The sequence below is a fragment of the Sinocyclocheilus rhinocerous genome, unplaced genomic scaffold (genome assembly GCF_001515625.1).
Source record: "Sinocyclocheilus rhinocerous isolate Xijiao unplaced genomic scaffold, SAMN03320098_v1.1 scaffold864, whole genome shotgun sequence".
NCBI classification, from domain to species: Eukaryota; Metazoa; Chordata; class Actinopteri; order Cypriniformes; family Cyprinidae; genus Sinocyclocheilus; species Sinocyclocheilus rhinocerous.
The window spans coordinates 1,092,015-1,118,190 of NW_015645567.1; the positions used below are offsets into that span (position 1 = coordinate 1,092,015).

A 26,176-nucleotide genomic window follows, 5' to 3' on the forward strand; every position below is an offset into this window, starting at 1 on the left:
AATGTACAGTATGTGGAAAATAATGTGTTTTTTTTACTTTAAACCGCATAAACACATTTCATTACACCAAATACACAAAATAATGTTCTTTTTAGCAGCATCATATGACCCCTTTAACAGTGCCAAAAAGGCCAAAAAATGGTAGCATTGTTACCCAATTATCTTTTCAGTGCTGTGTTCCTGTGCTCGGTGTCTCAGTATCTAATGGCCAGGTAACGGTTTCATGCAACAATGCTCTTCACTAGAGCTGAATGTCCACTCATGCCCAGCAGGGCTCAGGTCAATTGCATTTAAATGCAAATGACTGCTTGTTGTGGTGAAAGTGTCCACGCATAATTCATATTATTCAAATGAGGCAGCTCTATGGCCCGGTTCTGGGCTTTATGTAAAACACCAGTGCAGTGATTTCCACAAGAGACAGATGCTATAGGAAATCACAGTCTCCCATTGTTCGCCTCACAAAGTCAGACTCTAGATACGGTTTTGTCTCTTCGTAGGTTGTGTGCTAGTATTTGTTTCTTTAGTTAATTAAATATTTATAATTTCTCTCAATTCATCTTTGATGAAAGTTCTTCGCAATGCATTCTGGGGTTCACGTGAAACACATGACTCAAGAATACTAGAAAACCAGAGTATGACTCAAATTAATAATGACTCACCCTTTTTTACCATCCAAAACAAACAATTTTATCTTTATCTCCATCTAGATCTGCTTCATAAAGGGGTGACGTCCATCACCAATCTAGAGGGATGGGTGGGCCACCCTTTGGACCCCATTGGAACGCTCTTCAGCACGCTGATGGAAACGGGCCGTGGGGATGAAGACAGTTTGCAGGGAGGGTTCCTAGATTTCTCAGGTACAGAGACGCGAGATGCCGCAGCATGATTCATGTTATTTACAGAGTGTTTTTACGAATTAGCTAAAACTGTCAAGTCCTATTAACACCCTGTTAAAGCGTCAGGCGTCTTAAGCATCCTCTGTAATATTTATAGTTAAAACTGTTAATGTAATACATCATATTTCATGTGCCATGTGCTCCACTTAGGAAAAGCCAGTCTGTAAATCATACATCATTTTTGCTTTGTTATCGACGACATCCATTTGCAACAAGAGTTTTCAGCGTTTTAGACCACTGTAGTAGGACCGATCAACCCTCTCTCAAATTAACCTCACGTATGCTACTATTTTAGACTCTGATTAAAAAGATATGGTATATATTAAGAGTAAAGCATGAGTCTTTTTTATCTGAGCCTAAAAGTCTATTCTTCCCTGCTGCATTTTTAATTTTCATGTCTTATTCATGAGCTTTGATTGGAGAGACGACTGTATCACAATCAGAGAACACGGTGCTGCAATTAAACATTATTGTTGCCTTTGGGCTCATGCCCATTCTGATTGGCACCAGAAAGGGTAGGGTGCGTTCACCCGTCTAGAGCAAGCCTACTCAAGATGGAGACCGTTGAGCCACTAGTCTAGTGTATGTGCAAAGTTCTATCCACGCTTGAACCCCTTAACAAACTTATACCTGATTAGGAGACTTATGGTCCAAAGGATTTTGATGAGGATAGGATTTTGCATGATACCGGATATCTGTGGACTATGTAGGGGCTGTAACTTTGCCTGATGTATCCCAACGTAGCCCTCCTAACCTCCCAGCTTGCTGTCTAGGGCTTCCTTTAGATTCAGTTAGTCCAAGAGTAGACAAGGCTCTCCTTAAGCCAAAGCTCTGGCTTCTATTTCTCTCTTGCTGTGGCTGGCTTTGAACTTTGAGTTTATTAGGGAAGGAGAAAGAAAAAGATTTGGTGGACGGTGTGCAGAATAAAAGAAGGTGTGAAGCCTCGAGCTTCCCTCTTTGTGCTCCTTTTTGATTAGGACATTAAATCCTCCCGGAGCCAGCCACACGGGTCCAAAGAGGCATCATTAAAACATTATGATGCTTCTCATTATTAGCCCCAAATGAGTCGCCAATGGTGTTAATATGTAACCGAGGACATGGAGCTCTGGATTCACTTTGCTGTTAAAGGGATAGTTCACCCAAAAATGAAAATTCTGTCATTAATTACTCACCTTCATGTCATCTTACGTAAACCCGTAAGACCTTCGTTTATCTTCGGAACCCAAATTAAGATATTTTTGATGAAATCCGAGAAAACAAAAATAACGACTTTATTCAACAATTCTTCTCTTTCCTGTCAGTGTCCGCCGCCATTCACGAGAGTACACGACACATGCACTGCACCTTGTTTCCAAGCAGAGGAATGCACACGCAAGCGTCGTGGTACTCTCTTGAATAGCGGCAGACACTGACAGGAAAGAGAAGAATTGTTGAATAAAGTCGTTATTTTTGTTTTCTTTGTGCACAAAAAGTATACTCGTCGCTTCATAAAATTACGGTTGAACCACTGATGGTACATGGACTATTTTAACAATGTCCTTACTACGTTTCTGGGACTTGAACATGGTAGTTCCCTTGCTGTCTATGCAAGGTCAGAAAGCTCTCAGATTCCATCAAAAATATCTTAATTTGTGTTCTGAAGAAGATGGAAAGTCTTACGGGTTTGGAACGACATGAGGTGAGTTATTAATGACAGAATTAAAATTTTTGGGTGAACTATCTCTTTAAAATAATAACGACATGGAAGATCAGAAATCCAGGGTATTTTGATGTGTTTTTTTTAAATACATGGCACGTTTGCTGTTTTTCAAGGTTTTAAGGGAGGGGTTTGCGCAAAAGTCCTTTTGTTTTAATCTAAGCATATCTTTAGGCCTTCATGCAAATTGCATCTAATTTTGGCCCTGTATTTGCTTGGTGGAAAATCAGTTTTAGAAACCTCAGGGATAGCTCGTTAAGGCCAATTAAAAGCCTGGAATTAGTGCTGAGGGGTTGATGATGCCCAGCCAATCAGATGGGTAGATTTGGTTCTTAGGTACAATTCCTTACAGTCAATCAAAAGATGAGGAATATGTTTGGATTTGGATCTGAGGGACCGACTCCCTAACACCAAATCCAGCTTTTTGATTGGCTGCAAAGAATTGGTTCCTCACAGCCAATAAAAAGACTGGACTTGGTGCTGAGGGATCAACCTCTCAGCCAGTTAAAGGAATTGGTGTAAGTAACTCACAGCTAATCAAAAGACTGGTTGAAGAGTCAGTCCTTAGCACCATATCCAGCCTTTTAATTGGCTGAGAGGTCATTCCCTTGGCACTAAAAACAGCATTTTGATTGGCTGAATGGCCAATCTTCAGCACAAAATCCAGCCTTTTCAATCGACTCCTGTGCAACCAATTAAAAAGCTGTATTTGGTCCTTAGGGATTGACCTCTTAGCAAATTAAAAGGTTGAATTTGGTGCTAATCAAAAGGCTCGATTTGGTCCTGAGGGACTGCCTCAGCACCAAATCCAGCTTTTTAATTGCATGCAAAGGTTCTATTCCTCACACCCAGTAAGATGATTGGATTTGGTGCCGAAGGATCGACTTCCCAGCCAATTATAAGGCTGGATTTGGTGCTAAGGATAAGTTTCTCAAAGCCAATCGAAAGACTGGTTGAGGCATCAATCTTTAGTACCATATTCGGCCTTTTAATTGGCTGAGATTTTGATCCCTCTGCACTAAATGCTGCCTTTTGATTGGTTAAGGGGCTAATCCTCGGCACAAAAACCAGCCTTTCCAATCGACTCCAATGCAGCCAATTAAAAAGCTGGATTTGATGCAGAGTTGATAGGAAGGCTTGCGAGGCTCAGAGCTGCATGTCGGAGTTGGCGTCCATGTAGCTGGAGATCAGTGAAGAGTGAAGAGCAGGGGCTCAGCCTGTCTATCTCGCTCTCTCCTGGTTTCTAACTACAGCCTGGGCCTCGTCATATCCAATAGCATTTCGCACCATCTCACAGATATGAATGTGATGCATGAACCATCCAATGCATTTGCGAGTCCAGGGTACAGTGTATTACCTCAGTCACTGAGGAGCCTAATTGAGCATGCCTTGCCTTATGCCCTATCAGGCTGAGCTGCTTCATTAGACCAGGCAGAGTTCCTCTCTGGTGCCTTATTATACGACAAGACCTGTCTAAGAACCAGTGCCTGGGAGGAAGGTCTCACTACGGTGGTTTACTCGGGAGGTGTCACCACCTCCCAGTTTCTTACGCGCTTTCTGTTTCTCGCCCTCTGCAGCCAGCACAATGAGCTCGAGCAAGCACAGCGAGCTGCACTTGTTTCCGTCCACACGCCGCTTCCTGGAGGAGGGTGAGTCATATCTGGCCCTGGCGGTGGAAACGGCCCTGATGGGACTGGGTCAGCAGAGAATTATGCCCGACGGACTGTACGCCCAAGAGAAGGTGTGCCGCAACGAGGAGCACCTGATCGCCAAGCTGCAGGAAGTTGACCTGGACGATACCCTGGTCAAGATCTTCCGCAAGCAAGCAGTCTTCCTGTTAGAGGGTAAGTCTTGACGATTTCGCACATTTACAGTGCGAGAGAATGACAGCAATGCTGTTTGTTTTTCATTAACTGAGGCTGAAAGCAAGAGCCTGGGGAAGCAATTTGGACATAGCTAACAATTCTGGAATGGGTGCATCTGATTTCTTCATGCGTCAGCTTAATATCTAGCTAAATAGTTTCTGAAGCATGTCTTTAAATATCTGCTCTAGAATAGCACGTACTGTATACCAAGGGTGTCCAATTCTGCTCTCGGAGGGCTGCCTTCTTGCATAGTTTAGCTACAACCTGCTTCAACACACTTGACTGAAAATTTCTAGTAATCTTGAAGACCTTGATTAGCTGATTCAGTTGTTGTTGTAGAAGGTGTTGCTCTGGACGTTGGTAATGTATAAGCATGAAAAATACATAGTAAAATCTAGGGATAAGACTAGGGATCTAGACATAAAGTTTGCATGTTGCTAAGCTAATCTATCTAGGGATCACAACATCATGGATGATTTCCCTGCAAAATTCGCCACCATGATGTTGAAGTTAGCTTAGCAACATTCCCAGTATTTGCTAATCCATTTCTAATGTTTCTGAATAATTTCTAGGGCATTGGTCGGGTGTTCTGGGTGGATGCTGGTCAGATACGAAGGTTAGGGCCTTGTTAGATGGTTGCTTACTTTGCAAGGCCCTAGTACCATTAAGAATACCTTAGCAACTGACTCTTAACCACCTAGAACTGCCTAGCAATGTCGTAGAAACCATTCAGAACCTTAAGCAATGGATTAGCTGGCAAAGTTGTGAAGTTAACTTCAACATCATGGTGGCATGTTTTGCAGGGGCAAGAACCATTCTTGTTTTCTTCAGAAAACCTAGTTGTTTTCCTCTTTTAACAAAGTTTCAGACTCAGTTTCATTTCCCTCAGAGCAGTGTTCAAGCATGTGTAAAGGCGCTCAGTGGTGGACGAGGCTGTTTGTTTCACTCGCGGCTGGTGTTGGGAGTAAAACGAAACGGTCTTTGCCTACAGAGCCGCCTCTGAATGCCACTGGGTTGTTTTGAAAGAATGAAGAGAAACCGATAAAGTGACCCCGCTGTGTGGATTCCTCCACCCAGCATATGCCAAGAGCTTGACGGGGGCACAATAAACAGGAAGGCATGCATTCTATTGGCTACAGGGTTTGGGGGAGTTCTGGCCAAATGTGAAAATCCATCAAAACAAGAGCGTTCTCACACTGAGAGACATCCAGAGCACGTCACCCCCTTCCAGCACACGCTGTAATAGAGTTAGCATGCTCAGCTGTTGTGTGTGAGTGTGTGTGTGTGTGTGTGTTTTCAGTTAGTATCTTCAGCAAGACGTGACTGTAGCTCTGTTCCAAGCCCTAGTGAGCTGCCATGCTGTCAACTGGCTACATAAGCAGATACTTACTAAGGTTCAGTTGAACAGTTTGACCAAACACTGTATTCTATATGGGAAGATGTTCAACGTGCAAAATGGCGGAATATGTCCTGCATTTTATTTATTTTTTTCCTCAAAGCTTGTCCAAAGGCATTCTGGGAATACATTTGCTGTGAAGTATACATGCAGTGCTGTGTTTATAATTTAACCAAAACAAGGGATGTTATGAGGCAAGCATGATCATGCCCCGCAAAAAAGGCAATCCCAGAATACTTTGCAACAATCTCTGTGGAGATCATGAATCCTTGATGGCTAATTATTCGAGATAAATACATTAATATTTAGTTATACTAATATATATAATTTTATGAAACGTTTGTGTGTAATGTATTTTTATTCTTACAGTTAGCTTAGCAATATGCTAACTAGTCAATTTTCATGAGCTTCACCTGAGGAGCGCTATTTGTGAGTTTCTGTTTATGTAGAGCATCACATTTGAGGTTTTATTTTGGTTAAGATGCTGCCTAGGTAGCTGTCTATGTAGGCACCACGTATGCCTCTTATGAATGTTTATTTTGGGTAGTTTGTCGGTGTCTGTTTGTATGTCCAGTGCCGTGTGTAATTGTGAAGTGGCTTGTGGTCGCTGCCCTCTCAGTCGAAAATAATCTAATGACAGGGAAAGCTAAGCTCTCACATATGGCTTCTAGCATTGCAGTTTATATTGTAGGCAAGTGTGAAAAGGCCTGCATGCTTGAAAGTGGGCGTGTGGTTTTCATCTGGTTTGAGGATGAGGAGGGGGAGGGTCTGTAGAACGATCTGTAAGCCGTCACGTCCACCTACAGTAAAGAACACGCCCACGGCTGTGGCTTAGTTTCCCCTCGCATCTATTGTTTTTACCGTCTTCACTCACTCTGAGAAGGCACGGTTAAGCCTTCGCTGATTCTCAGATGTGTGTGTGTAGGGCGTGAGGTTATCTGGGGCTCCGTTTAATCAAAAGGCGCCTTTTGCTTGGAAAACTGCTAAATAATTCATGGCCACTGAAAATGAGTTTTTGAAAAAGTGTGAATAATAAATATGTGTCGTTGAGTCTAATTTGGGCTGCAGAGGTAACGCAGAGCGCTCTTTTCACCCCACACACCCCCTCCGACTCCCTGTGTGCGTTTGTGGCCGTTTGTGTACGTGCGCCTGTACAAACCCTGTGTGTGTGTTAGCGTCAATTTTACATGATCAGCAACAGTTATTCATGCGCCTTTACAAAACCTGTTTAATACATATTTTGAATATTGAAATGAAGTCTTTGTCAGCATATACACACGCATACACAACATTCATGAAACACAAGCAGAATGAAAATTGTTCAACTATTCTTGCGTAAATTGACATTCGTTTCAAAGCAGCAATTTATGCTTAGCTTTACAAATTATTAACACCAAAATCAGTTCTGCTTGTTCTTATGTAAATTTTCGCAATTACTTCAATATGTATTTCAATAATTTAATTTAAAAAAAATTTAATCTTGCAAAAATTAATGTTTGTTTCAAAGCAACAATCTACGTTTGGTTTTACGAAATAAGAAGCAAAATGTATTTTCTTGTAATAATTCATTAAATTAAGCATAAATTGTAACTTTGAAACAGCTAATATGTACATTTACGCAATTTTTTTTTATTTACCAAAACATTACACAAAAAATATGTACTTTTACATAAAGCAGTTCTGCTTGTTCTAATGTAAATTGTCACGTTCACTTAAGTATGTATGTTTCCATCCAATTCGCGAATTTAATATATGCGCAAAATTGGATTCTTATGTAAATTGATATATTCGTTTCAAAGCAACAATGTGTTTAGTTTTACGAATTAACACAGAAATCACTTCTGCTTGTTCTTATATAAATTGTTGCATTCACCCAAGTATAGATGTTTCCATCCAAGTTGCAAATTTAATATATGCGCAAAATTGGAATCTTGAGTAAATTGGTATTTTTATTTCAAAGAAACAATTTACGATTTGTTTTATGAATTATTAACACCGAAATCAGTTCTGCTTGTTCTTATGTAAATTTTCACATTCACTTCCATATGTATGTTTCCATTCAAGTTGCAAATTTAATATATGCGCAAAATTGGAGACACCCGTTTCAAAGCAACAATATCAAGTGACTGTCTTAAAAGACTATATGTTTAGTTTTACGAATCAACACTCAAATCAGTTCTGCTTGTTCTTATATACATAAATATAGATGTTTCCATCCAGGTTGCAAATTTAATGTATGTGCAAAATTGTAATCTTGAGTAAATCTTCCATCCCATGTGTTCAAGCAAACAAAATTGTCACTTTCAGGCAAATTGGTGCAAAATAGAAATGCAAGTGAGAGGTGATAGTAGCGAGTCATCTGAGTGGATTTTTGTAACATGACCTCAAAAATCCATTGATGGAAACTGCTGTGAGCATTTATGCAAGAATGATTCCATGAATGATTTACAATGAAATTTGTGTGAGTGCCGATGTGCAACAGAAATTCATAAACTGTGTGCTAAATAGGTGTGATGCAATAATTTGTCCGTCCACACTGAAAGTGAAATTGTTGCGCAACGCGATCACAGCCAGTCTGAACATATTTAATGTTTAAATGCAGTTAAGCACAGTGGACTCGTGAGATTTCGCTGTGACCATCAGTGTTATCTTTGATTGTATGTTGCTTTATGGCTGGTTCTGGCAAGATTTCCAACTTCAGGCTGGTTCAACAGATTTATATCGACATCTTGTCACGGATTTCCTCTCATATGTTTTATTAATTTTCGTTTTTTGACCAACCTACATACACACAAAAAAGTCCTGTTACCAAATCTGTCTGGTATTGTATTATATTTTGATTGGATTGTGTTTACCGGGGGATTTGCAGCTCAGGATACACATATAAAGTCGATGGTATCAAACAAAAATCCACCTAAATTTAGCCAGCGCAGGAGCTTCGGGCTCAGTATTGACTTTCTCTATAAAAAGACCGTGGCCTCCAAATAACTGCTCTCCATGGCATTGGCTCAGACGAGGGCTGATCTCCTCATAATACAATTCCCTTTGTTAGATGACTTGGTAATTAGCTCCATGCCAGGACACGATGCTTGGACATATTTCCGCTGCACTGGAGGCGAAGGACGAAATCCTGCTCTGACATGAATATGCATGATCAGATAGATGATTTTTAGTAGCATATGATCGGAAAGCCAGGGTAGCCTCAGAAAGCCATCAAAGATGCCCAACATGCAACTAACAGCCAATTTACAAAGTCATATTCGACATCTGTGTATAATGAGGATGTCCATGTTGTAAGTGCACAGCAAAAATGCACTCCTATTTAGAGTATGGAAGATCTCTGATGATCATGTCATGATTAAAACGTGGTCGAATCCAGTCGGATGCGCCTGTTGGCCTCGTTGTAGTATTTCAGAAGCACAGTAAGTGTCCAGACAAACAGGATGGTCAGTAATGGGGTGTGTGTAAAGGCCGCGGGCTGCCTCCAGGCTCATGTTAGTTGGCTAAAACAATACAGCAAAACCTCTGTTTGAGAACGACACACTGTCCTTTTCCAGAGGAAACTTCTGCTGTGGTTGTAGAGCAGGTGAAATATTCAGTATTGTCCCGTGGTACCGCAATTTATTATTTACATTTATAAATCAGTCCTTTTAATAACATTTAAAGTTTTTTTTTTTTTTTTTGTAACAACTTGATATATATAGTAATGATAAAGTGAAATTCTATCTATGACATCAGTGTTAGATAATGAATGCATTAATATAATTTTTATTAATGTAACATTAATGAAATATATGTATTTATTATTATTAATATATATCTATTAATAGTAATATATATATATATATATTTAAATATAGAATTTATTATAGAATTTAGCCTACTGAATATACTATATATTATCAAATTATGTGTGTGTTTGTGTGTAATAGAAATTAAATATAGAATATTTATGATTGATTTATTTTTGCAGAGTACATTGAATAAAATTAAATATATATAATAAATAAACATCATATATAGTACATTTATAGTGTATTGAGTAATAAGTTATATATATAATTATTAAATTAAATTATATATTATCAAATTATATATATAAATAAAATACTAATTAAATATAGAATTATAGAATGAAAAAAAAAATATATATATATACAGTATATATATTGTATATTGTCCACATGTAATGATTAGTTTAAACTGATTCACAAATATTTTAATGAATCTATACCTGAGATTCATTTATTTATTTATTTTCTTGTACGGTCTGTGATTACAGCAGACCACTCATAGTAAATAAATGGGAGAAATCATGGTTGTTGGAATGGAAATCCCGTCTTTCATGCACATTAGTTGGAAAAGCCTGAAAAATACAGTTTTAGGCTAAATATGCAACATTTACTTATACCACTGTTGTGTTTTATTGATGATTGACTGTACTCCTCCACAGGTTGTGGTTTGGAAAATAACACTAGTGTTGATCTGTATGTCTTTTTTTGTTTGCAGGTTACCAGTGTTGGAATCCATGGCTGCTTCGGGCGACATGTCCCGGCCTCACCATATAGTATCAGTCGTCCCCAATCGTTACCCGCGATGGTTCACCCTCAGCCACATCGAGTCCCAGCAGTGCGAGCTGGCCTCCACCATGCTCACTGCAGCCAAAGGTTAGACCGTCGCATTGGCCAGCGCGTCCATCACTCATGCGCAGGCTGCTATTACTGTGACAACAGCGCTGTTTGCTTAATGGCAGGCCTGTGTACCACATTTCCGCTAGCAGACTGCAAAACAACGAGCCCAGACCGAAAAATCAAACCTGCATTCGTCTCCTCGGTTTGGAGAAACAACACGCTTGGAGAAGTTACAAATCCGCAGCACTATTTTTAAGATCTAATCGCACCGCAGTGCAGAGAAGCTGAAATCAGAGGAAATCAACATGCTGGTGATAAATAGAAATCCTGTCCCAGAACTGAGCGTTTGAAGGTTTTCTCAGCGTCTTGCATCACGTCGGGCGTCTGGCACTAGTGCTGACTCACGGCTCATTGTGTAGCTGTGTGTGTGTGTGTGTGTGTGATGCAGTGCTGTAGACGGGGGGAAAGGGTTTCTGAGCGCTTGATGTTTCTCCAAGGTCACTGGTGACTGTTTGCAGTGTTTACAAAAATGGCCAGTCATGTCAAAATTTCCATCACTTGTGTGAATCCATCACACATAATGAATGCATAAATAATATATTATTTATTATTAAAAATTTTGAGATGTGTATATATATATATATATTAGTATATTTTACATATTATATGTGACCCTGGAGCACAAAAGCAGTCTTAAGTCGCTGGGGTATATTTGTAGCAATAGCCAAAAATACATTGTATGGGTCAAAATTATCGATTTTTCTTTTATGCCAAAAATCATTAGGACATTAAGTAACTACTGTAAATATATCAAAACTTAATTTTTGATTAGTAATATGCATTGCTAAGAACTTCATTTGGACAACTTTAAAGGCAATTTTCTCAATATTTAGATTTTTTTGCACCCTCAGATTCCAGATTTTCAAATAGTTGTGTATTGGCCAAATATTGTCCTATCCTAACAAAACATACATCAATGGAAAGCTTATTTATTCAGCTTTCAGATGTATAAATCTCAATTTCGAACAATTGACCCTTATGACTGGTTTTGTGGTCCAGGGTCACATATAACAAAATGAGTTTTAAGACCAATTATAAATGAAAAGGTGTCCTTTTATGATTACTTGGACAAAATGCTGCACATTTCTTTGTGAAACTGAAATAACTAGATTGAAATTTTAAAACAAACCCCAAATCAAATAAATAATACAAATAAAAGAAATCTTTTCATATAAACAAACTAAGGCTTTGTCTGTTTAGACAATTAGAGGCAACCACTGCACTTTATTCATGATCCAAACAAAGATGCTGAATAAAAAAAAATTTAAAAAGTCAAGACATTTTTAATCTAAATTAGATTGTATAATTTCAAAATTTGAAGCTAAAACAGAATGGTCTGACTTAAGCTTTGTGAAACCATATTACATAAAACATCTGCACAAAACAAAAACAGCAGACGGGCTGAATGAGAACACAAATGCACTCTCTGACAGCAGGTGGCGCTTAGGAAACCGCAGCAATATAGCTTTTCCTTGGTTACCGCTGTAAACAAAGCAGCACTGCACTAATAAACACTCAAATGGATTATACAGAGGCAAAATGACAATACCATCTAAACTTTTCTAAAGACAGTCAGATACATTCATACAGACAGAGAGATACATTCATATAAACTCTGCCACCCCCTACTGTATCGCGATTTGTTTAACATCTCAACCAACTTAAATAGTTACATATTTGTATCGATGTTCAACCAGCTCAGGGTGCATCGTTACATCCTTATAAAATATATATAAATCTCTCTCTCTCTCTCTATATATATATATATATATATATATATATATACATACACACACACACACACATTCATATGTAATAAATATATACATAATTTATATATTTCATATATGTGTGTGTGTAACTTTTTGGTCGGTACATAATTTGCATACTTCTGTGTGTTATATTTCATAGTTTTGATGGCTTTACTGTGTGGAAACCATTCATACATGTCTTAACATGCGTTATTTTTTTTCGGTGTTGTTTGTAGGTGATGCTCGAAGGTTAGAGACAGTATTAGAGACCATACAGAAGAACATTCACTCCTCCTCTCATATCTTCAAACTGGCGCAGGATGCCTTTAAGATAGCGACGCTCATGGACAGTCTGCCGGACATCACTCTGCTGAAGGTCTCCCTGGAGCTGGGTCTTCAGGTATCCATCCACCGCTTCATCCATCAGCACACTGTGATCTCCACTTTACCTGTTTTTGCCCATTTCCTTACGTTTTCTTTTCTAATAAATTGCAGGTAATGCGTATGACGCTTTCAACGCTGAACTGGCGGCGGCGAGAGATGGTACGATGGCTAGTCACATGTGCCACAGAAGTTGGTAAGTTTGAGCCTTCAGCTTTCACTGTTACCAGATTTTGGCCAGTTACAAAAAAGCAATCAGGCAATCAAGGCTGTTACAGGGATTTTACCATGGTATGGTAGCGAAACTGGGTTGAATAACCAATAATCAGCCATGAGTGACTTGTTGCTTATATAAAATTGCAGCAATTTAAAATTTAAAGGGGGCATAACACACACAGTTTCACCCAATCTCATGTTAATCTTGAGTACCTATAGAGTAGTACTGCATCCTTCATATCTCCAAAAAGTCTTTAGTTTTATCATATTTATAAAAGAAATATACAGCTTTACGATTCTCTTCGGAAAAAGCAGAGCTCCTGGAGGCAAAAAATACTATTGTTTATTAATAGTAAAATAATATAATGAAATTACTTTTATTCAATAATAAAATAATAATTGTTCCACAGCTATTGCAAAAATTATAATAAAAAAATGTATCATGAAAATGAAAATCATCATGGATGCATTATTAATTTCATGAATTAAATATTAACATTATAAAATTATACAATTATTTAAATGTAAAATATATACATATTATATCAAATATAAAAAATATTAAATATTGTAAAAAATAATATAATTTATAAAAATATATATAATTACTTAAATTTATTTTTATATACTATCATTTATATACTATCAAATAAATTCATAAATGATATATTTAAATGGTCATTATTTAAATTAATCAATAAAATCATTTAGAAATGGCAAATTACTTAATGACATTGTGTATAAATATAATTTATGACTTTTTGATGAAATATCATGAAGACTTTTTATGTGCTCTGACAAATTAAGCACAGTACGAACATGTATAAAGAAAGTAAACAGGGACAGTTTTGTTTTTTGGAAGTTGAGTGACATTCTGCTCCCCTGTCTGTGTCTGCAGGGGTCTACGCACTGGACAGCATCATGCAGAGCTGGTTCACCCTCTTCACGCCCACCGAGGCCACGAGCATCGTGGCCACCACAGTCATGTCCAACAGCACCATCGTACGGCTGCACCTGGACTGCCATCAGCAAGAGAACCTGGCGAGCAGCGCGCGGACGTTAGCCCTGCAGTGCGCCATGAAGGACCCTCAGAACTGCGCGCTGTCGGCCCTCACGCTCTGCGAGAAGGACCACATCGCCTTCGAGACGGCCTACCAGATCGTGTTGGATGCGGCCACCACGGGCATGAGCTACACGCAGCTGTTCACCATCGCGCGCTACATGGAGCACCGCGGCTACCCCATGCGCGCGTACAAACTGGCCACGCTCGCGATGGTGCATTTGAACCTGAGCTACAACCAGGACACGCATCCCGCCATCAACGACGTGCTGTGGGCTTGTGCGCTCAGCCACTCGCTGGGAAAGAACGAGCTGGCCGCCATCATCCCGCTGGTGGTGAAAAGCGTCAAGTGTGCCACCGTGCTGTCGGACATATTGCGGCGTTGCACACTGACCACGCCTGGCATGGTGGCGCTGCACAGCCGCAGGAACTCTGGGAAGTTGATGTCGTTGGACAAAGCCCCGCTAAGACAGCTCTTGGACGCTACGATCGGGGCCTACATCAACACGACGCACTCGCGGCTCACGCACATCAGCCCGCGGCACTACAGCGAGTTCATCGAGTTCCTCAGCAAAGCCAGAGAGACTTTCCTCATGGCGCACGACGGACACATTCAGTTCACACAATTCATAGACAACCTGAAACAGATATACAAAGGCAAAAAGAAACTCATGATGCTCGTGCGCGAGCGGTTCGGCTAGTCCACCTTTGTACGCTTTTTAAGTCAAAAAAGAAATGACAAAAACAATACAAACCACACCGGTATTATGTGTATAGACTTACGTTTGCGTAAAAAAAAGAAAAAAAAAAAAAGTGGAACGTTGTCATGTTGTGGAAGTTTGTGCGTTTCCCCTTTATTTGTGTGAAAGCGTGTGAGAGTATGTCACGATGTTACGGTTTACACTGAGTATATGTTGTCCAGTGGCGAAAGTCCACACAGCACTCCAGATCTCTCTGTTAAATATTCACAGCCTCAAAGTGAAGAAGAAATATGGCTTTAAACCAAACAACACCTCCATCCTAAGTGACAAGTACCTCGTACGGCTTCAGCTTTACTCCTTCCTGAACCAGTCACACGTTACCAGTGTACTAAAGAAGTGTTAGAAACGAGAAAAACAAAAACACGTCTCCATTTTTTGAGTTTCCTTTTCAGTTCACCAGGCTAATTGCGTGGCTTTGCAGTGCTGTTTCGTCCAAAAGCATGTCTCGCGCACACACACACACACACACACACACAGTCTTCAACCCCATTGTGCTTGCGCTTGTGGAAACTTAGCGACTGTCGACATACATCTCAGGGATTCTCTTTGGAAAAAAAAAAGAAAAGAAAAAAAGATAAAAATGGTCATGAAAGAATGAGAGCATTTTATTGTACTGTATATATGATAGTATATGTCTGAATATTGAAAAGAAATGTATACGTTAACTAATTTATAAAAAGAATATTCTATGTAATGCAAAATACTTGAAGCTGCAGTACCTTGGTTTGAAACAAAACATATCAGAGGGACTAAACGCGAGTCTCGGGCTGTGTTCGGAATGGAAGGCTAGCGCGCTGCTTACTGCGTGAGAAATAGTATGCGAAACGGTAGGCATTATTCCACAATTAACGTTTCACGTGATTTCATGACGTTGCATGTTTAATTCAGTTAATCTTGGAAATGAACCTGGGTGTTTTTCACATTTAATCCCATTTAAAGCGCATTGCACAGTATCCATACTACACACTGCAGCCGCAGTAACCGTACGCTAACGTGCTATTCCGAACACAGCCGTGCTGTCGGGGCTGGATTTGGGCAGTGAACCTGTGTGCTGGGTATCTATGCAGAGCCACCTCCGATGCACGATCCGAGCGGTCTGGAATGTGTTGGCGTAGACCCGACCGCACAGGGCACCAGTGGTTTGGACGGACACCCAGTGAACCAGAGCAGCAAGCCTTAGCATTAAGAATTGGGAATGCAAGAAACGCAGGCCCATGTGCCTCAAAAAAACGCCTAGAAATGTAGATCCAACAGTATCGATGTTAACGCAAACATGCCGAGCGATTGGCCTGACGCTCTTGTTTCTTTCCACAATAATCGAGTCACGACGAAGCTCCATTTTTATGCACAATAACATGTACATGCCTATCTGCTGACATCTTAACTTTGTGCAAGACAGAAAGTTGCTGTGTAGGTCTGACTGTTCAAACGTTTTTTAAACGCTTTTGTTTAGTTGCTTTTTTACTTTTCTTGTTTTTTTGTTTTTCCTTTTGTCGTTCCTATAGGATTCCTCAACGAAACGAAAACAGCCTTCTTTCTTGCCTTGTCTTAATGCTTTAAAATAACCAAACTGGAGTTCTAACTACCAAACTTGTTCGTTAAAAATGAAAGCCAACCGACTTTGGTTACAACTTTACTGTCTTTAATTTTAGCTGAATGGTTCTGTATTCTGTGCTTTAAAAAGCAGTTTTCCTATGTTTTTTGGTGCAGAAACATTGTCGAGTGTCCCCTTCCTTAGAGGTATGTCTGTAGCTCTTTTTATTTTTTTGTTCGTTTAGAAACCGAAATATAATTTTTCTCCATTTTATTTATTATGAAAGGTAAACGATTGTACTTCTTCACCCGTGTCAACATTCTCATGAAGTTGAATTTCAGATTTGATACACCGATATCAATTTATTTATGTAACTAAATCACTGTTTTATAAACTTGTTAATGATTCAACATTTTTGTTTTAATTAAAATTAGTTTTTTGAGAGGAAGCAAATCATTGAGTCATTTGTGTGCATGACACTTTTTACATGACCGATTTTTTTATAAATCTATTTTACAATTTACAGTATAATTTCTGATACATTTCTCACTCATACACCATTTTGCATGTATTTCTTCACCAAACTTGTAATGCATTCTGGGAATAAGAATAAGGAATAATTGTGCTGACTGCATTTTGGAAAATCCTTCACATTGGGAATCTGCTTAAAATGGTATCAACTCAATAGATTTGGAATAAATGGTTAGGATAAATAATAAGAAAATGCTCTCAGTTTTAAGTAAACTCTTAAACTATCATTATAGTTTTTCCAGCAATCCGTCCTTTGTCTTGAGCTTCTGTGCTTCTGGGTTCTTAGCTTTAGGATTTACAGTTTGCTAATTTCCAGATGCCAGTTCAACAAAGATGTGTCCCTCTTGTCTAAACTAAACAGGAAGTGGACAAACAGGCTGCAGTGGAAGATTATGACACTTGAGTTGCTCCTTCACACTTGAAGCAGAACGATAAGGTTGACCACAGTTACACAAAAACAGATCCTCTCACATTCTCGATTGCTTTTAATGGCGCACTTCCAGGAATTGCCAGCCAAGAGCTTAAAACCATTGAGATGTCAAGAACGCGAAGGACTGAATGAAGTTAAATACTGCAGGTAAAACTCATTCTCACACTGATAAGGTGGGCAGCTTCACACTGTGTAAATTACATGTCGCATTTAGCAAAATTTACGATACGCAGAAACCTGAGTAAATGCCCTTAACCCACTGGGCCTCTTCAGTCACTTTTGACCGAAATTATTTTAAAATTGTTTTGCTTCAGTGGAATGAGATGACACTTGGTGACCTTGTCGCATTAGCTATGTGAACACACACACACACAAAAAACATGGACAGGGTTCAGATATGTTAAAGAGTCGAAAAATAAAAAGTAACACTCTTGGGGGGGGGCGGAACCACACTGCCCCTTTTCACTTGAGACTGAGAAATTAATGTTTTAAAAGAATGCATATGATTCTTTTCCACGTTTGCTTTGGGCTGCAAAAACAGCAGAGTTTAGCAGTTTTTCCACCTCTCTTCATCAGCGGAACGGACAGATGGGACGAAGACCCGTGCTGACCAACGCTTTTCACTCTCATTTTGTTACTGAGAGCACAGATGCACAGTCAATCCAAGATGGAGCGCTTTGCCCAGACCATCAGCCCCTCAGTACATTTGGAAGAACAATCTGTAATAGCCTCAGCCATAATTCCCATGAAGCATTTTCAGGCCTGTGAGGAGATCTGTTCCTGCCAAAGCGGTGTGGAACAGGAGGCCGGGGGTTTCGGGGGGAGATATCCAAGTGCTTGAGTGAAGACGGTGACAAATTCAAGCTTTTCTGTGACTTCAGGCCTGGCACATCACACCACTGACTGCGGACACAGGATGAGGCCCTTCAGAAGTCCCATGCACTGAAAAACTAGCACTGACATCAATGTTTGCTTATGTTTAGAGTACATTATTAACTTACTGCATATACTTTATGGTTTAAAGGGGTCGTATGATGCGATTTCAATTTTTCCTTTCTCTTTGGAGTGTTACAAGCTCTTGGTGCATAAAGAAGATCTGTAAAGTTGCAAAGACTAAAGTCTCAAATCCAAAGAGATATTCTTTATAAAAGTTAAGAGTCAGCCACGCCTACCTAAAACGGCTCGTTCTAACACGCCCCCACATGTCTACGTCACTATGTGGGAAGATTTGCATAACACCGCCCAAATGTTCACGCAAAGAAAGAAGGCGTAACTTTAATTCTTGCTGTTGTCGCCGCTGCCATGTTGTGGAGATCATGTTGTGTTTCGTTGTGAAAGCGAAACTACTTTGTTTGGTCTTCCAAAAGAGGACGATATCCGCTTCATCATGCCTAGCTGTGCTAAACTTCGTTCTAAACCCCGCTTTTATCCACTGGTAGCCCTGATAGCACACGTACATCACAGAGATGTCTATTTGACGTCTACATTTACATCTGCAAGACGTATGTTTGCTCATCTGCAATATGTCTATAGGACGTTTCCTATTAGATGTCAAAAAGACATTTAGAAAAATGTCTTTAAAATATCTATCAGATATTTGTACATAACAGATGCTTTCCAGATGAAGCGATCTGTAACAGACATCTTGCAGAGTCAGACATGCGTGTGCTATCTGGGAGAGGAACGTTTCACACCTATAATTTCGAAGCGAATTTAGCACCGCTTTTTAATCCCACATTGCATTGCCAAACGTGTCAATCAAAGTCCCTTTAAGGCAAGTAATTTCACTCGGCGGCCGTCTTTGAAACGCCTCTCGGGCATGCAAGTGCAGCTCCTATTTCTTTGAATGGGGAAACATCAAATTCTCCAAAACTGTTCGCCAAGCTTACGATTAAATTTCATATTTGAATCTGACAACTGTCTCATAAATGCTTCTTTTGCTCAAATAGCGTTAAAAAAGCTTATTTTTCAGGCTAGACCCGCCAGTGCGCATGCGCAGTCCTAAACGCGCGTCTCAGAGCGCTGACTGTTTCTATAGCAACTGATGGTGCATCTGAAATCATGTACTGTCTGGGTAGGTATATATATTTTTTTATTTACTTCACAACTGTTAAAAAAAAGTATGTTGTATATAGTATGAATGAGGGTAGTTTGAATGAAATCCGGATGTGCTACTGTCACGTGACCCACCAGTGTCCATTTCGTCGCTTCCCTTCCATTCATAAATTCTCTCCCATGGGCTGCATCCGAAAACTCTAAAATGCTGCCTTCGGAGGCAGCATTCCAAGGCATCAAGGCACGTCCGAATCCAAATTCTGCTTTACTTCCTGTCTCGGGAGGCACCTTCTTCTGATCGAATTTTGAAGGCAGCATAGATGTATCCTTCGCTGCCTTTGATATCCCACAATCCTGTGCGTTCCATTCCGTGACGGTTGAGCTAAAAAATAAAGATGGCGTCTGAAAGTTGCGTTTGGTGGTCAGTTTGTGTGTAAATGTATATTTCTGACTAACTTTTTGCACTTTTGATGTTATTTCTAGCGAGAAATCAGTATTATAGTAATTAAATATTCATTTAGTTATCACAAAAACTCGTTCTGTTTTGTTGTAGATCATTAAACCGTTACGCTGCCTCAGAAGCCTGTCCAAAATCAGTTTCATGAGGTGCCTTCGTGCAAAAACGCTGCCTGCAAAGTCATTGCCTCATACGGCAGCGAGGCAGCAAGTCAGCTGCCTACGTTTTCGGACATACTACTCAGCTAACATACTGTTTTTCACATACTATAAAGTAGGGAAGTATGCGATTTTGGACGCAGCACGGGACTTCTAACGGCAGCTGCAGTGACGTGATGACTTTACCAATTAGCGATTGGCTCTTTTATTCAGAAGGCGGGGCTTCCTTAGATAGAGCAACCATATAGACTCTATATTATAGAGAGTTGCATTTTTCCTTATTCAAAACTATACGAGTGACACATGTTGGGTATTTTATAGTCTTTGGTATCGATGCTGTGTTAGAATGTTCCAGCTAGATGCTTAGCAACCAACAACCAATCGCGTCGCTCTTATTCGCATGCTTTTGTACAGTCATGGAAAATCGTTTCAGCTTTTGAGGAGAAAAGAAAAAAAACGTAATTTGGAGCGAAACCATTTCATGCCTACATTTATAGTACGAAAAGTCCAATCAGAAAAAACCTGATAGTACATTATATATGAGGATAGAGCCATTATGTAAACAGGCTGCGTGCTGCGTTCGTCCAATCAATGTCACTGACACCTTACAATATGCAAATGAGAATGTTAACCCGGGGGTTTAGGAAAGTAAAGTATGAAAGGTCAGCATATGAATATTAATTGTTTACCCTGGCTAAATTATGAGCAATGTGAAACATGAAAATTAACCCTGGATTTCATTTACCTGGGGTTTAGAATGAAACCATGGATAACTTTTTAAAGCCCTTTTAAACATTAATATGTTTAATTGTTGTCACTTAACTTCACCATGTTGCTTGTTTAATTCAGTGCCATCTGGTTAGTATGTCAGTATGTATAAAAAAATATAATTATAAAAAATAAATATAATTTGTATTAAAATCTTCAAAATGTGCAAAAATAAGACCTTTTGCCAATGATCAAATAACTAGTAAAGAGTTGAAAAATTACAGCTGATTTCACGTCTGGTTTATTTATCAAAATGAGAGCATTGCATTATGGGAATTGGCCCTCACACAGAAGGTGCGTTCCGATTGACAGGGTCCCTACGCAGTGTTCACTGCTCCCTACTCTCTAAGCACGGGATATCCGTTGAAGTGGACTTCACTGACAATAATCGCTCATTTGGAACGCCCTGGAACTTCATCAAAGAAAGGCAACGATGGGGTCACGCAGATTATTATATAACATAAATAAATATTGTAATTTATTTTATTTCAAATTTAAATACATATAAAATACATTTACAATTATGTATCTAATAAATATTGTCCAAATGTATATGTTTAGACTTAACAGATTGTTGTGGTCTCATCTCGTGCGCTTTCCCACATGCAGCCTCAAAGTGAACTCTCCTGAAGTAAATAAAGTAAAATAAAAAAAATTACAGAGCCTCAGCTCTTTCTCCCTGGTTTTACTTAGTTTCACCTATTCATACAATACAATATGCAAATGTAACATTCATGGCCATAACCATTCATAAATCCTCTAATTTGTATAATAACAACATTTATTGCAACCCCTCCATTGCAGAGCCTTTTAAAAACTCTTCTAACGGCTCAGCTCCATCGTTAGTTCTGACTGGTGACGCGGTGCGCAATGACAGCTGGGTGATTTTCCCTCTCCACTTCCTGTGAAGTGATGTATCGATGTTCCCTTATTCCCTATGCCGTTCGCAGTGCCCTTGGAACCGAACATGTTCACTCCCTTCGAATTGGAATCTCACTTAAAATGGCGGAATACCCTGTGAAGTCCACTTCGCAGTCCACTTACGGTCGAATGGAACGCACCTAGAGTGATCTGGTTGTATACTTCACATTTTAGTCAATGTATTAGGTCATTTGGGTATTCCATGCATGCAGAAGATCCACATGTAAATTCGCATGAGTAGAAAGCCATTCTAAGCATATACCCACTGATATTTTAACATTTAAAAAAATGCATGCAGCTATAAAGCATTAAACGGGTTCCTTTTATACGTTTCATCGCTTGTGGGCCATTTGTGAAATGTCCTTTTCTTCAACTCATCGACCAGTGCTCTGAACGGCCGGATAAAGAGATACGGTATCTAATGTAACGGCAGCAGAGCGCTGTACACTTCCTCCTGGGGAGGAAACGCTGGTTGTAAATGTCGACTGTTGACGTGTTGCTAACACAGGAGTTTAGTGCTGGGCAGTGGTCAACTTTGATCCTTTATCACAAGACAACCAGACCCAAACACCCTACAATTACTGCAGAGCCAGCCGGGCCGGACAGAACCCCTCACAGCCTCAACAGGAAGCAGAATCGCTGAAACAATGAACGACTGCAGCCAGGAACACCACAACCTCCTGCTCTCACAGACACACATCCACAGAAAACTCCTCAGAAAGTATTCCAGGGTCACATAATATATCACGTCCCCCATTAAATGTCTTAATATACTGGATAAAATCTTACACTCACTTTTTTTATTTCAATATCACAATTAAGTAAACATATCAGTGAATTGTAAATCACTTTGATTTGAGAAGATGTTTCGGTTTTAATAAAAAATAAAAATAAAATAAAAACATTCCAGTTGCTTATTCATTTAGTTGTTTCACATAAAACTTTGAGCTGATAATCCATTTATAGGTTTTTCCTGGCATCCTGTTAGTCTTTAACAAATCCCTTTAACAAACAAAAGCCACTCCCTCAATGACATCACTGCCCAGGAAGTGACACGATTTTGGAGGGAAAACAGCAGTACTAGCGAGTATAAGCAATGGCTTAGGCTAGTTACTGATATTTTGTGGTGTTACTTGGTTTGTGTCACTCCACTCTATCCTGTCTGATCAAACGACAGAAGAGTAACTGTATGGTTAAATTTAGCTGTTTATTTCCATCCTTTTCTTACATCATTTGTGTAAATAATCAAGTTCTAATAAATAAAGTTAAGTGCCCGAGACTGACCAGAGCATATGAAATTTTTATTTCATTATATTTCATCTATACATTATAGAATTGCTTCTTTAAATTAGCAACATATTTATATTTTAAAACACAGAATTCAGTAGGTTCTGAATTAGGTTTGAATTAGGTTTGGTCTAAGAACTCTTGCATTCCAAAAGAAGGCAAAGACTCAAGGTTTTATATTGTTGGAGCTTCGCCAGCTGGCTGGATATCTTCAATGTTGTGCTTTGACAAGAATATGGAAGGGAGATGGAAGGAAACATTTTTTGGAAATGTTCCTTGAGTGAGGTTTAAGAAGATATCCAGTAGGAAGGAAGAGGTGAAAAAATAGCATAGTTGATCCTTCAGACCATTGATGTTTGCTGGAGAATGTTCATAAGATCATATCCAAAAAAGAAGGAAAATGATTTATTTTGTTTATGTTTTTATTTTATACTATTTTCTTTAATTACGCCTTGAAATCAATATTAGAGATTTGAGTGGAGATTTGAGATCCATTTATATCTATTCACCATCCAATCAGTTCCTGATGGAATAAATCAAGTTCCATCCTGTTTTATTTTTTTTACATTTGTTGAAAATCCTGTTGTGTTTGGAAATGTCTAATTATGGAAGTAAAATTGATTGTGAATGCCATTTAATATTGAGAGAAGGTGGAAAATGGAAAACTAAACTACACTGTAAAAAAATTCCGTAAAATTTACGGTAAAAAAACGGCAGCTGTGGTTGCTTTTTTTGCACAAAAACCTTGACTAACATTATAAGCGCACCTCAGGGAAAAAGTACAATGATCTTAAAAAGCGTATGATATGAGTGAGAGAGTCCAACTTTACTTTAACTGCAGAAATGAGCTGGTAAATGCCACTGGTCATAATGTGGGAGCAACAGAACGCACTGACCAATCAATACACTTCACATTTTACCCAGACGCCACTGTTTGTTCTTTTGGAAAAAAGTATTCCATATGAGGGCTTTGAAGGCCACCTTTTGAACTTTCACATTCTCAAGATATTCAGATCTCACTTTTCAATTATGCATGCCTTAACCTTTCATGCTCTCCTGTGCAAATCAGTGTCAATTCTCTGTAATCTGTTTCTTACACAATCTGAGGGCTTTTAAACTAATGATTGGATTAAATAAAGCTTGAACTAGACAACATGGACCAGACCACATCTGCCCCCGGTTACCAATCATGAGTGGGCCTACCAATCATGAGTGGGCCTACAGAACACACAGAGCGTAATATGATGAAACCTGAACCTCTGACAGACAGAAAACATGTGTTGGTGTTTGTGTGTAATCTATTGAGGAGGATAATGTTGTGTTTTACCACACTGTTACAGTAAAAGCATGTTGGAGCTCTGAGCATGGCATTCACATGCAGAAATTCTGTTGGCTGAACACACGAGACTTGTATGGAAGGCTGACGGGGACAAAAGTCTTTAAACAGAACTTTAAACTGAAATGTGACCGTCAACGTGCACTGTTTGTCCATGTTAATGCGACAACATGTACATCATCCAGTGAAATAGCTGTATTTGAGACTATATTTGCATATGTGACACAATGGAACGTTGGTATATACGCATACAACACATCAGACGTCATGTTTATTCATGAAGCGTGTTGTAATGGTATGCACGTGTGCAAACATCAGACATTACATTTGTTCAGGAAGGATCATGCATCTGTAGGTTGTGTGTGATGTCAGTCTTACGTCATGATTTGTCACGTCCTTGTTAGTTGTTTAGTTCTATGTTCTTTCAAGTCAAATACTAAATAAACGCAGCAAAAACTGATGCCTTAAGACGTCTAGAAAGTACGTGGCTACACATACAATAGAAACGTGTTCAAAATTGCCGTGTTAACACGGACGAACAGTGCATGTTGACACGATCACATTTCTCATGTTCCGTTCAAGGAGTTTTGGCCCTATCTGTCTTCCATAGATGCATCATATTATGTGGCTGCTAAGTTAAATACATATTGATTTGAATGCAGATATTGATCTGAATTGATAGACAGTGTGTTTTAAGGTTTGTTAATTTATATAGAGACACATTTATCTGCACTGACTCCAGAAATTGTGTGGATTTGTCTCTTCAGTAGAAACCCCTGATATTACGCTATATCATATAAACACCCCAAAGCATTTCAAGCAAATCATATTAACACACATATTAATAATTCCAGCTGAATGTGTGTATATGTGTATGTGAGTGTTGCAGCAGGATTTTGTGGGGTATAGTCTTCTTATATCCCGTCACAGCACACTAAAATAAACCGCGGGATTTTCGTGGGTCGCGGGAGGTGTGTGGGGACCGTACGGGATTAAATTAGGCACACAGGGGCTTATGGGAACCGTAGGACAGCACAGGCAGTGATACCACACAGCTCACCTGAGCGAGTGTGTCCTTGAGAGATAGGAGTCCGTAATCCCCGTGCCTCCGCCGGGAACGCTGGGAATGTGCCGTGAATTCATGCATCAGGCTTAAGGTCACACTCGCTCACTCCAGTCATGATGGATTTGCTGTATGTGCACCTACATGCACACTTGAAGTGATTGACAGGTGAATAAATGGTTAGTAATGCGGAAGTTAGTCTGCATGTTCAACAACAACAAAAAAATGCCAGTTCTAATCTAATAATTTTTCAGTAGTTTCTTTACACCTGTCACGCCATGGACTTTTCTGTGTGTTTTGTTTAATTTCCTACGTGTCCCGTGTGCCTTTAGATCTAGTTATCCCTTGTGTTTCCCTATTCCCTTATTTGGTCTTCCTGCTCCTACTCCCTGATTGTTTCCAATTTGATTCCAGGTGTGTCTCGTCTTCCCCTGATTAAGTTGTGTACTTAAGGAGTGTTTTGTTAAGAGTTCATCGTCCGGTATTGAACATCGGTCCCGTGTCCTACGTGTGATTTCCTAGATGTCAATAAAGACTGTTGATTATGATTCTCCTGCGTTCTCCTCATTCCTCGTTCCTCGCCCCTTGCTCCTCACCGTAGGCACATTGTGACAGAAGACAGCACTGAAAACCGAAAGTAAGCGGCGCCCCTTCTCCCCGTGTTTTTGTTTTCGTTTTGAAAGTTTTTTGTTTTCCGTTTTTTTTCCCCTCCCCCCGCGATTATGGAGATCACGGCACGCTTCATTGCCCTAGCTCGTAGAGATCTCCCTTTCGTCGAGTATGCCTGTGAGTTCTGCGGGCTCGCCGCAGCGACGGCACTGGATGACGCCACCATCAACTCTCTGTTCTGGCACGGGGCCAATTACCATCGTCCCGTGGACCTCCCAGACACCACGGGACTAAGCTGGAGGGAAGGAATCCTC

General features: G+C 39.6%; 1 protein-coding gene across 1 annotated transcript in view; it reads left to right on the forward strand.

Annotated features, from left to right (window-relative positions):
- Nucleotides 1-14,677, forward strand: part of LOC107706746 (zinc finger SWIM domain-containing protein 6-like) — a 91,266-nt gene extending 76,589 nt beyond the window's left edge. The window contains exons 8-13 of the mRNA XM_016510550.1: nucleotides 708-857; nucleotides 4,170-4,436; nucleotides 10,245-10,520; nucleotides 12,532-12,695; nucleotides 12,791-12,872; nucleotides 13,791-14,677. Coding sequence (XP_016366036.1) covers nucleotides 708-857; nucleotides 4,170-4,436; nucleotides 10,245-10,520; nucleotides 12,532-12,695; nucleotides 12,791-12,872; nucleotides 13,791-14,653 — 1,802 coding nt within the window. The 3' untranslated portion in view covers nucleotides 14,654-14,677. The remainder of the gene's footprint in view (nucleotides 1-707; nucleotides 858-4,169; nucleotides 4,437-10,244; nucleotides 10,521-12,531; nucleotides 12,696-12,790; nucleotides 12,873-13,790) is intronic.
- Nucleotides 14,678-26,176: the final 11,499 nt, after the last annotated feature.